Source organism: Olea europaea, chromosome 18 (genome assembly GCF_002742605.1).
Source record: "Olea europaea var. sylvestris chromosome 18, O_europaea_v1, whole genome shotgun sequence".
NCBI classification, from domain to species: domain Eukaryota; kingdom Viridiplantae; phylum Streptophyta; class Magnoliopsida; order Lamiales; family Oleaceae; genus Olea; species Olea europaea.
The window spans coordinates 2,134,402-2,148,159 of record NC_036254.1 but is presented as its reverse complement, the minus strand read 5'-3'; the positions used below and the strand labels follow the sequence as shown (position 1 = coordinate 2,148,159).

Genomic DNA, 13,758 nt, shown 5'->3' with positions numbered 1-13,758 from the left:
AGGGTGGAACTGGCTATTCTTAGGAAAGAGAAAGAACTCAAAATTTCGGAATTTTGGAAATTGGCATTTTAGAACTGAATTAAGAAATCAAAATTGATTATGCAAAACAAAAAAATAGATTAAATTGAGTTAAAAAAGAAGACATTTGTAGATTTAGATAGAAAATTGGGCTCAAATTGCGATTTAACCTCTTCTTCTGATGATTGGCAACCAAATAAATCTCGCATGATCTGCTTTAATTTCTCTCCTTGAACGATTTTTTCTTGTTCTCAATTACCCTGTATTTTGTGTCTTTTGAAGCTAATTTGTGCGAGAATGTGTTCGTCTAAAAGGGTTGTATCTTAATTTTATTTGAGACGTGTCTCGTGAATATTGATGTGAGTGGGGCAACGCTTGTACGTTGACCATCGAAAAAGAGAAGTGTGTTGATGAGGGTTAATACATGTGTGCTCACTTTATTGTTATAGTAAATATAACTTTACCATAAGAAAATCTTATTCAAATTTAAAGAGCAGTTTGTAAATGTGAATGGCAGCTGTACTGATCCTTTCAAAACTAGAAATTTATTTAGGAATAAATGTGACCTGATTAACATAATGTCCTTTGGATTGCAGTGACTACCCCAAACTCGACAGACTATAATAATCATCCTTTGACCCCTTCACTCTATTTGCAACTGCATATTCCAATGACTTAACCCTAATAATTTAGAAGAGCATAAAAACAGTCTTCCATTTCCACATTTCCATAGCCCAGTACTACTAACTAACTTTTGAATAAAATTAGTAATTCAGGAAATTACAAGACACTAGTCATGCATAAACTACGTTAAAGATTCATTATCAGACAAGCTCTTATACGTGATATCTCATCATATACACAGAAGAAGTTAGATCTAATTAAGTTACAAATTAACCTGATAACCACGATAACTTTATTCTAGGATAGTTTCTGAAGAGAGAAAATATCTCTCCTACGGTGTTATTAAAGTCAAACTAGCAGAAGAATAATAGAGCAGCTTTAACTTGATAAACATAAGAGCCAATTCAGAGTTACTAAAAACAAGGGCTAAGATGATAAACAATATAGTCCCCAATATATACAACACAATATAACAGAATTTGTAAAAATTTAGCCCAGAGTCATAAAATCACGAAGTCACCAATCCATTTTTATTTTTTTTAAATTCTATGAAATTTTAAATGCATTAAAAAGATTTGCATGGATTCCATAAATTTTAGGAATGAGGACCAAATTCAATCTTCAAGCCAAAATATTTCTTATAGTTTCATGTCTTACAATGGTTTTGAAATTAAAATTGAAGAAAAAAGATAGGTGGGGCATAATTAATTATATGACTGGATTCTTTGTATAGATTTAGATTCAACTGCTAAAACAAAAACACAAATAGATTATATTTTTTCCTTACACATCGTTCAATAAATCTACTTGAGTTTAGATTCATGTGTGTGCATTCATGCTCAAATAGAATAGATCAGGGTGAAACTGGCAATTCTTAGGAAAGGTAAAGAACTAAAAAAATTGGAATTTTGGAAATTAGCATTTTAGAACTAGAACTATGAAATCAAAATTGATTATGCAAAACAAAAGAAAAAGAAGAAGATAAAAACCGATTGAAAATGAAAAAGACATTAGTAGAGTTAGAGGGGTAATTGGGCTCAAATTGCGATTTAACCTCTTCTTCTGATTTGTTGCCAAATAAATCTTGCATGATCTGCTTCAATTTCTCTCCTCGCACCGTTTTTTCTTGTTCTCAATTGCTCAGTGTTTCGTGTTTTTAAAGATAATTTGTGCGAAGACTGTGTGTCTACAAGGGTTGTATCTTGAATGTATTTGAGATGTGTCTATGTGAATATCTATGTGAGTGGGGCCATGCATGTATGTTGACCTTCCAAAAAGAGAAGTGTGTTTATGTGTGTTCACTTTATTGTCATCATAAATGCAACTTTACCGAAGAGAATTTAGAGATGAGTTTGTATATGTGAATGGATGTATTCATCTATTCAAAACTACAATCTTATTTAGGAGAAATATTTGTGACCTCGTGAATATAATATCCTTTGAATCACTATGCGTCATATATTAACTACCCGAAACTTGGCAGATTATAATAATCATTCTTTGACCCCCTCACTCTATTTGCTCCTATAGATGGCCTTCTATGTATATGCATGTTAAATACATGAACATTAATTTCAGAAAGGGTATCCAAGTACGAGGGAGGTGTTGTAATCATGAAGATGATACTTCAAAAGTTCATCATGAAGATTTAGGAGTGTCAAATTGGAGAGTAAGTTTCAAAAATCTTCTGCTGGACTAATTCTTTTTTTTTTTTTTTTTTTACTGAAGCTTTCTCACTGTCAATCAAAAAACAAAATTCATGTTACCCGATCTTCTGGACATTAATTTAATTTTTGCTTGTCTATATGGGCCCAACCAGGCACGAGCTGTGCTGTCGGTGTAATGCTCGGAAAATTTTATTTTATTTATGATTAATCATTATTGTCTTGGCTTTGGGGAGGGGATTACGTGTCTTAGTTCAAGAATAAGGTTTGGGGGATTTAATTATCTTGACGTCCACCTCATTTGATAGATCATGCACGTGTATTTTAAGGGAGCAAAACTTGCCTTAGTGCTAGAATTTCATTCAACCTCCCATAATAAATATTACAGTTAATCAATAATTATAGAAAATTTTGGGGATCATTACCTAGAAATATCAATTTAATTTGCATATGCATGTGACTTGTAATATTTTTACATTTACGACTGGGTAGTTTGTAATTAACAATGCCCTTAAATATCTTCTTTCATATTAAGTAAATTTCTCACAAATTGCTAGACAAATGGTAAGACACGATTTGGGCCTCTGACAAATATTCTACATCCCCATCAAAGTTAATTATTTTGGGTATATAGTCCAATTAAGCTTGTAATACATTATATAATTATTTATTTCATTTTTATATGATGTTATGTTATTATATGATAATCTGTCATTTTATGTAAATTGATGCAAACTTGATTATTCTTATATTAAATAGATTCTAATTAATTTAACTTGATTGATATCCAAACAAGGAGTTTTGTAATTGGACTGATTAATGGAACTAATTGACGAGATTCTGTTGGTTAGGTTGCATCTGTTATTTATTTGATATAATTATTTTACCGTGAATAATTATATTTTTACAGTTAAACGTATCGTGGACGAACGATCGATGTGCCTATTAATTTAATTACGATATGTTTATAACTTTATTATAGTAGTTATATTTATATGTTATTACGTGCTCACGAATCGTCCTGCTTTAGGGTTCAACTTAGAAGTCATATTAAAATATTGTCTCTTCTCAATACGTGTATTTTGTATCATTTAATGTAAAAATAGCATGTGGAGAACATTATAATCTTGTAATTGGTAAATACTAATTTAAAGTGTTAATCAAGTAAGTGAGGTAAATTTGGATGTTAAAAATCAATTAGCATAAATTGTGCCTAATTATCTATAATCATTAGGTCGAAAATGAAGACTTCTTACCTAGATTGACCACTGCCTTTTAAATGATTTAATAGTATAAAACGGGGCCTTGCTAAGTGATTAGCATCAATTATACTTATGAGACGTCATCAGTTTAAAATAATGTTTTCCTATGCATATTTACTTTTGCATTGGATTTCACTCACTTTGATCAGCTACACGTTCACATCCTCACAGTATCCGAAATCTTGATTTTTTGCTTTGCAATCATCAATCAACTCATGATTTATCATAAAATATATTTTCGATAATTTTCTCGGCATATAGACTCGGCAACGGCGAAAGGTTTTGGGAATGTGAATTTCCTACTTCCAACAATTTTATTGTCAAAAGAGGTAGGATACTTTTATGTACAAGTGATATGTCCTTTCAATATTATGATTTTCATGCGTGATTTATTTCATGAAATGCTTATTGACCAGCGGGTCCAATGAAATGAAATGAAATGTTTGACCTACGGGTCTCAAAGAAATGAAATGAAATGTGAGATCGCTTTCGGGTCTCCTCAAATGTACTAGAGCTTTCGACTGATCACCGATTGCTCTTGATGAAATGATGGTATGAAATGTTATGAATTTACGTTTTAAAAGTTATCATATTGTTTGGACGCATGTATCCTACTGAATGTAATTACTTACTCCTTCAATTTCAACATTTCAGATCAGTAGGGTCGACGTGGAGGTGGCTGAGCGATGCGCGGGTTGCCAAGTAAAGAAATTGTTTTTCAAGAAATCATTCAAAAACAATTTCGTTAGGCTATTTTGTGTCTCTCTTCAACAGCCTTTAAATTTACTAGTTGGTTGTGTATAAAAACATGTTATTTGATTTGTTTGTTGATTGCGTATATTTCCATGATTTAAATTTAATTTATGAATGTTCTAGTATCTTGTTTATTTAATAATTTTATTCTTACCGTTTGGTATTTAAAATAAATAAAAGTAAGTTTTGGTAACGGCCCATACCTATTTTATAATAAAATTTGGGGCGTTACAGTCGGCCAAACAGCAAAAATATTTGAGCTTTCAGGCCGAGAATGTCAAGCACACCAGCATCAAACAAACTTGCGCGTTGCCGAAGTTATAGCTGTGGCGGGAATGCCATTCAGCAACAAGTTAATCGCCACTGGGCCTCTACTAGTTACAAACAATTAAGAGCTTGTTCGGGAATGATTTTAAAAATTGATTTTTTGACCGTCAGAAGAAAAGTAAGGTCCACTTGTGAGAGAAGAAGTCAAATATGACGGCTAGAATAGTGAAATAACAGTTAAAAAATCAATTTTTTGGACCAAAAAATCACTCCCAAACCGGCTGTAAATCGTAGCAGCTACGTTCCAAACCTTTCAATCAGCGGCAAGAGTTATGGAAGAGACCAAACCAACATAGATGCATCACAAGGAAATACAATTGGAGTAGCAGTACAAATCCTATAGAAAGAAAGAGAAAGCCTAAGGCAGATAATCAATGTATACTAGAAGAACCTCTGGTGGTTTTCTTCCAAATATCCATCAATTCACCAAAAGTTATACAATATACCTTAATTTGACAAATTTTAAAAAGAACATAATGGTTTTTTAAACATTTAATTAATAAAAATAAGTAAATTACAATATCGTACCAAACATTTCAAAAATATACTACGTCATCCCCAAACCTTTAAACGAAGCAGCTACGTCCCAAACCATTCAATATATATGCGCCAGAAATACTTCTGATGATTTTCACCAAAATTTTGTTAGTTGATCAAAAATCAAACATCTTATCTTAATTTTACCCAAATTTAAAAAGGAAAAATAGACTTTTATCATTTAATTAAATAAAAAACTAAAGAAATAGAAACAAAAAATAATAAGAAATAGAAATAGAAAAAGAAAAATATTGGATTATTGGTTTGTGATGATTTGAGATCATGATTCAGATGGAGGCTAGATAAGTCCAATGACATATTACTTTGAAAATGTTCACAAGTATGTTATTGGGTAGCTCATTTGGCAGTGGTGTTTCAATTTGTTTGGTGGTTTCTGGTAATGGTGGGTGGTTTTGGATCCTTCAAAGAAAATTAAATTTTCAGTTTTGACCAACTGGCATAATTTGGAATAGAAAGCCATAGAAGTCCTACCAATGCACATTTATTAATTTCGAACGTATCTACTATAATTTAAATGTTTAGGACCGATTGACTTTATTAAAGTTTTAAGACCTCCAATGCAAAAACTCCTTGTTTTATTTATATGTCATTTTGTCATTTTAAAAATTAGTCAAAACAAGGACAAATGTTTGACGCTTGTTTAAATCATAGATTTTTAGATCGAACCCTTAGAAGTCCTATTGGCACACGATATAGTTGCTACACTTTAATAGTTGTGGACCGCACTACACATTTTTAAAAATTTGGAACGGTGCTAATTTCCCTTTATAATTTTGAATCTGGGTTTTCGCTAAATATTTGAATTTTATGCTGGACTTTGAATTGCTGAAGATTGTTTTAAGTTTCATGTTTTGTATATCATATGTGTAACAATTCGATCTCTGCCCCCAAGCCATTAACTTACATGCTACCACTCTAAGATAGCTTGATCACATTTTATCCCTCAAGAATTTCTATGGATTCCTCAAAACTCAAACCCAAGTCCTTTGCCTAATGAAAGACTTAAGTTGAATCATGTACCAAGTTTACATCTCTCCTATGTAGAGGTCTTGAATTCAAAGTTTGGAGGACGCGATAGAAAATTTTAATGAGGTAAGAAGGCAAATGTCCTTCTAAAGTGAACAATACGTAAGAGAATGTCTAGACATAAAGTTTGGATCGTTATTAAAAAAAAAAAAAAAAAAAAGGTGCATTTTTGGTAACGATCTTATTTTTATGTCCAAATCGTTAATTTATGTACGGTATGTTCTGGGATAGCTTTAACCCCATTAGCACTAGGATTCAACTTAAATCTCTTATGAGGTAGAGGTCTCGGATTCAAATCTTGGAGACACAATAGAAATCCGTGAAGGATAAGATGAATTCAAGCTCTCTAAATGAAGAAAGTACATAAAAGAATGATCGGGCATGAGGCTCGGGTCGTTTTATGTAACAACTCAAGTCTCATATATAGTTGGTCTCTTACGTCCTATCCGTTTTGAAAGAGTTATCTTACCCCTTCATGAATTTCTATTACATGACAGTACGTAAGAGAATAGTCAGACGCGAGACTCGAGTTATTACATTATGCTTTGCCAAGGTATTTTTTTTTTTTTTTAGTAATCAATTCATCTCTTTGTTGTGGCAAAACCAACTGCAAGTCGTAGCAGGGTGACAAGATGGATGGTCGGAGGTTTGTATAGATTTAAGTTAAATGTTTCAATAGTCACTAAACTTATAATTTTGTTACGCTCTATTCATTGAACATAAAATGGCTTTTGACTGATTATCGAACTTTAACATGTACTCCATCACTCAATTATCATGTTTCATTAGTTACTGAATTAAAAATATATATATATATATATATATTCGAGTGGTCACTAAAATTTAATATATTACACTCCATCACTCACTCATCATATCATCAGTCACTTAACTTATATATTTGTCATGCTTTATTCTCTGAACTTTAAAATATTTTTTAGTGTTTAGTGAACATACTCACTAAATCCATCTGTACAGAAATTGAAAATTTTGAAATATAAAATACATACACGAAGACGGATCCCTTTTCCTCTTGAATTATCTTGTGACAACTTTAAAAATTATACTTTGTTAGTCTTGATTAATAATATTAACTCTAAATCAAAAATTTCACTGCCTATTTGAGATATAATTTTTTATTTTCTTGATTTGGGTCTACTATTTAAATCGAAATAAATGAATAATTTCTCTATTTTATTTTCTCGATGTAAAGAAAAATTATGATTTGGATTAGGATTTATGTCAATTTGAAACTAGCATTCTTTTTTTGTCCTTGAACATAGCTTTTGACAACTAGAGAAATTATTTCTTTTTGGCCAATATCAATATTTTCATCCTAGATTGAGAATCTCATTATCTAGTCAATAGTTATATTTTCTTGGTTTAAGTCGAATTTCATAGAAAATCAACTTTAATAAAAAAATATTATGAAAATCAATGACCACTCAAAAGCATTTTAAAATTCAACAAGTAAAACATGACGGTGGTATAACTTAGGAGACTAGTGAAACATGGTGAGCGAGTGACGGAGTGCAAAGTGTTAAAGTTTAATGATCACTTGAAAATATTTTAAAGTTTATTGACTTATCCAACATGGTTAGTAGGTGATGGAGTGCAACTGTTTAAGTTTAGTGATTGCTCGAAAGCATTTTAGTGAGTAAAGTATGATGAAAGTATAAGTTTAATGACTATTTAACTCTATAGATTTTCATTTGGCGTTCAATTTTCATGAGCTAGAGCAAGACGAGAGAAAGCTACTTGTTGAATTGCTTGCCTTCAATATTTTATCATGTTTGACCACATCCGAGTAGCGAAGAAAAATTTCATAACATTTGACAAAAGTTGTTATCGTTTCTTGGCTAGGTTTGTATTCATCTAACGAAGAAGATGAGGACATTTTGGTCTTTTTCAAATGAATTTTCATTTTGTTTTTCTTTTTTATTTAACTATTAATTATTTTAGAGAGAGAGATTTGACTTTTTGAAAATCTTCTCTATAATATGAGGGATTACTTTTAATCTCTTAAAGATTGGGACAAAATAAAATAGAAAAATGGTTAGGAACAAGATCACTACTTTAGCAAAAGAATGAGCTACATAGGCAATTTACTCTTAGAATAAAAAGCCCATTTTGGGATAGCTTCTGGTTATGCTTTTACCTAGTAGAAGAAGAGAAGCAGAAATCCAAGCTTTCGAGTTAGTGTTTGGCAACTAATTTTAAAAGAGCTTTTTCTTCCAAAAGAGCTTTTACTTGTGTTTGGTATGTGTTCACTAAAAGTGCATGCCGCAAGCGCACGGATCGCATTTAAGTAATAAAATGGACTTTTTGAGTTCGGATTGTCGATCCCTCGAGTAATGTTTACTTTAAATTACACAACTTTAATTAATTTAATTTTAACAATAAAAGAAACAAACACACAATAAATATTTAGATTTTGGAAAAACAACTAAAATCTAGAAAATATAAAAATCTTGAAAATTTTGGAGGTAAATGTGGTTGGGATTCAAGGTTTCACTTAACTGTCACCTAATTAATTTCTCGACAAGCCAATTAACGAATTACTCATTTACGATATTAGACTCGATCATCCAATTTTAATTAATTACCTCTCTTGAGTGAAATTAACCATAACTGACTAGTTTAACCTACTATATCTCTATGTCGATTAGAACCAAACAATCACATTCAATATTTATGAAAATAGATTAATGGGTTGCCTAGGGTTAGGGATATATCTCTATCCCCTACACAAACCTAGGATTTCTACTATTTGATTTAAAATACACAATCTTCTCTCGAACGATGTACAAATCACTAAACACATTCATTTATTGACCACATAAATGAAAATGCATGAAATACAATAGTAGGAACACATGAAAATAAGCAACTTAATATTAAAGAGCAAATATTAAAAATTAATCAATGCTAGGTTAATCTACAACCATAAATCCCAACACCAATAATTTAGCTCATTTTATATATATGATAGCAAAGGAGAATATTCATATAATATATTGCAAATATGGCAAAATAATCAAGAAAATACAATATTTAGAGATAAAACCCTTTTCGAAGCTTGAACTTGATTTTCCTATATATTTCTCTTCTCCTTTATTAAATCTCATTTGTGCTCTAGATTTTGTTCCAAATACACCAAGAAATTACGAAGGAAAAAGAAAAGAAAAATGAAGAAGAGAAGAAGAAGAAAAATAGGGTTTTCTTCAAGGTGAGGAATAATAGTGGAAGAGTAAAAAAAAAATGTTTAAAAAGGCAAAAACCGTTCCAACCAAATTGCAAGAAAAGCCCCTAAAAAATTAAAATGTGCTCACAAGTCTTGATTTTTAACCTAAGGCGCGCGCACCTTAACCCTTTGGTTGCTCTCAGTTGTCCAAAATTGAGGCTAAGGCGTGAGCCTTAGCTGCAGGCTTAGGTGCGTGCCTTAGCCTTTTTTTTCCTTCTTTTCACATTGGTCCCCAAATGATTGCATGTCAGGTCCTTCAACTTTGATTTTATCCAATTTGGTCCTTGAATTTTGACTCTTCTTTCAATTACACCCTCCAGAAATTGCAAGCCCAAGTCCTTGAAGTTTAGGTACTTATGCATTTTGGTCCCCAACTTTACAATTTTGTACACTTTTGGTCCCTTTTCACTTCCTTTTAACTTGTTCTCTTTTCTTAGATGATTTTTACCTACAAAAACAATAATTATATAATTGTGAATAGAAATTCGCTCATTTTATCAATACTTAAGCTTATTTAAGTATTAAATAAGTGGGCAAAACACACTTATCAGTATGATCATGCCAAAAGCTATTATGGTATTAAAAATGTCATTTTTACCCTTAATGGTGATAATGTATTAGTTTAATTATCATATTAAAATTTTATTAGTAAAGCATAGATATAAATTATATAGTCAGATTAAATAAAAACAACAATTTAAATTGAAGTCAGTAACTTAACAATTAATTTTTATCACATATTTTATGTAATCCATAATTGTTATCAATTTTTTAATTACATATTTATCATTTTCTATTAAAATCTACTAAAAATTAATTTTATTTACACCAAAAAGGAGTAGACTGTGAAAGGAAGCTAGAAATGCATTTGTCAACTACTAATGAATTTGTATGAAGAGATTATTATTTTGACAATTCAATAATGCACCAATTAATCAAGAAAACAACATAAAAAAAATTAAAACAATAATAATTAATTACATAAAATATAAATTTAAATGCAACAATTTTAGATTGGAAACAATAAAAAACAATGTTCATCTAAGCATAAGCTCTCTAGCAATTCTATCACGAATAAATCTCATTTCACCCTCATCAACAATTGAATTTATATTTGAGTCTTCATCATCGATCAAATAATCTTCTTTCTCATTGTATTTTTGAAATTTCAAATCAGCTATAGCCTTCCTTCTTATAAAGTTATGCAGTGCCATTGAAGCCGTAACAATAGTTACTTGCTTATCAAAATCAAAATTTGGCATATGGAGTAATATTCTCCATCGCAATTTCCATACCCAAAAGCAACGTTCAATAACACTTCGTAGTGAGTAATGTGCATGATTAAAAACTTCTCGAGAGCCTCTAGGTTGACTACCACACGTCTAAAATCAGGAAGATGGTATCTTTCTCCCTTATATAGAGCTAAATAACATTTCATATTTGGATAGCCCGCATCAACCAAGTAGTATTTATCTGCAAAATTATCAATTCAAATATCAATAGGAGTGAAGACCTTATGATGTTACCAAAATATATAAAAATTTATTATAAATAAAAGTCACAAACCATCCAATGGTTTAGGAAATTTTAGATCAATGCTTTGTAGAGCCTCCAAAAATATACGTGTATCATGCGCTGTTCCTTCCCACCCTGGCCACACAAAGGTGAATAGCATGTCAAAAGTACACACGACCATAATGTTTTGGGTAGGATATCCCTTTCTACCAATGTAGGGGATTTGCTCATTCGTTGGAAGTGATGCGCGAACATGTGTTCCATCAATTGCTCCAATACAATCCTATCAAAAGAAATAAAACAAAAATAATTAGAATAATGTTTTCAAATGAAATATGATATTTCAACATTTAATATGTAGATTACCTTAAAATAAGGCCAATACTTAGAATTTGATCTAATATAGAGCGGAACTTCATCATAATTATCAAGTGGTCTAATTTCTTGTAAAGCGAGATCAATCATTTTTTCTAGTACAATCCCAAATTGTCTACTCACTATTTCACCTGAACGTTGAAACCTTTCTTGAATCATCCTATTACCAACACCATATCCCAATGTCATCAAAAAAATACATACTGCCTCTTCTAATTGTACTCCTTTACTTGAACATAAACCCATAACTTCTTTATCTGTCACATAATTTGCAAAATACATGTTTTTCCATTCGAAACATCTCTTGACATCGCTTATCATTTCCATTAAGAATCTCCATAACAAACTTCATTCCTGTATGAGAGGAATCCCTACATTGTTTTTTTACCAAAAAAGTGTTATGATGTTGCACAATTGTAACTACAATAGTAAGAATTTATATGATTAAATTATATGTAATAGGAAAAAAAATAAAAGAAAAATACCTGGAATGCAAGTGGATAACCATGCAACGAATATTTACAGTCTGTTTGGTCATTTTGTTGTATTCTTCGTACTCTTTCGAGCTACGATTCTTGCAATGAATTTAATAAAACAAAGTATGCCTTACGTCCCCATGGATACGTAAAGAACTCATCAAGTTGATCAATCATTCCAAGAGTTTTGAAATCGATGTGCCTTCCATTTGGTTTTAAAACGCATTCTACAAACATAACTAATCCCAACTTAAATTTGTCTTCTCGATCTTGACACATGTGGAATACTTCAGAAAGTCTTACCATAGTAATTCTTTTTGTATCATTGAAGTATTCATCCCTAAGTCGAGTATTACTAAAATCAAGATTCACAGTAACTTCATGACGTGATAATCCAATGATTAAACAAAATTCTTGCATACCAAAACGGGCCACATAATCGTCCACTTGTACCCAAATTTCATTATTTTCGCCGCAGTTGATAAGTCTCATTATAAACTCATGTATTAATTTGCTACTAAATTTTTTATTTTGTTCTTTATACAAACTTCCATAAATAAATTCATGGAACGGACTGCACAATAAAGAAGCTTAATCGTTTGCATCTATAAGTTCTACAAACTCTTTAAGATATTCATGATTTGCAAATTGAGTAATTGTAGTAGAGAACCATTGATTTGGAGATAATATATATTCTAACGATATCTGCAAAAATTATTTAAAAAAACTATTCATTAATCAAAAAATTTATTTATATACAAATCTAACATAATTTTTATATATAAACTTAAAAATTGAAGCTGGTAAAAACTTTTTATTACGATGAATGATCTCTTACATACTACAACTTTATTATTAAAAATAAATTTAAGATTATATTTATACCACTTGAAGCATTATTTTTCGTCCTTCATCTGAAACTACACATGTATTGTGGTGGAAATGATAGCTAGCTACAATTTTATAAAACTTTATCACAGTTCCATATTTGAAACTATTAATAGTACAATATATAGATGGAAAAGACACAATTTGCACTATAATTATCTACAGTTTAAATAAATAAAATTTGTGAACTTTAATAATTATGCAATATATTTGAAGAAAATGTTATAGAAGAATTTATGAAATTGGAATAAGTCAATAATGATGAGTAATTATAGTTATCAACGATAGAAATGCATAAAATACAGAAAAATGAAATTTTTGATTGAGTTCATTATTTTCATTTTTATACAAAATGGTCATTAATCAATATATACAATGTTGACGAATTAAAATTATGATATCTACCTTTGTCAAAAGCTTTCCAATAATTGAGTTAATTATGCTGACAAAGAAAATGGCGCAATTTGGCTGAGGATCATGTTAAGTAAAAAATTAGTTACTTAAATAAGAAGATTTTCTAATATTGATAGACAAATAAAATTTTTCACATTAGGCCTATTAGTTGATCTCAGAAGATGCATCATGTTAATTTTGGTGAATTTTTATTCTTTTGAATTGTTATAATATTCATAAATTGGAAAAATCTAGACTTTATATCCAAAAGGGATTGAAATAAATTTTTTAGAACAAATGTTAAATCTTGCTTAAATCTTATCTACTCGAATCGTAATCAGTATTTAGGTATTTGAGATCCTACCTAAAATATAGTTCGACAATCTTTTCTAAAGGGCAAGTTCAGTCCTATAGTGTGAAGTTCAAATATTTCATAAAAAGATATGAGTTTTATTATTTTGACAAGTAGTCCAGCTGGGTAAAAATTTTATTTACTTTACTTGAATATTTATTTTTCTACAAGTAAAATATGTAAAACATAGCTAAGAAGTTGAAGTTAGGACAATTACTGGATAGAAGTTTTCTGCCACAGGTTGAGTAATAATGAGGTTTCAGTCGGACCTATAATCTCGAAT

The 13,758-nt window shown here is 30.4% G+C and overlaps 1 protein-coding gene across 5 annotated transcripts; it reads right to left on the bottom strand.

The window, feature by feature from the left end:
* Positions 1-10,479: 10,479 nt before the first annotated feature.
* On the bottom strand, positions 10,480-13,758 carry LOC111367135. 5 transcript variants are annotated; one of them, XM_022987863.1, is made up of 4 exons: positions 13,693-13,758; positions 11,358-11,737; positions 11,043-11,274; positions 10,480-10,949 (listed from the first exon to the last, which is right to left on the bottom strand). In XM_022987863.1, the coding sequence occupies exons 2-4, from the start codon at positions 11,691-11,693 to the stop codon at positions 10,708-10,710; spliced, it is 810 nt and encodes a 269-aa protein (XP_022843631.1). In that variant the 5' UTR covers positions 11,694-11,737; positions 13,693-13,758; the 3' UTR covers positions 10,480-10,707. The 5 variants fall into 5 exon arrangements, with proteins under 5 accessions (XP_022843631.1, XP_022843630.1, XP_022843633.1 ...); XM_022987862.1 differs by lacking the exon at positions 13,693-13,758 and adding an exon at positions 11,852-13,587; XM_022987865.1 differs by lacking the exon at positions 13,693-13,758 and having other exon boundaries at positions 11,490-13,589.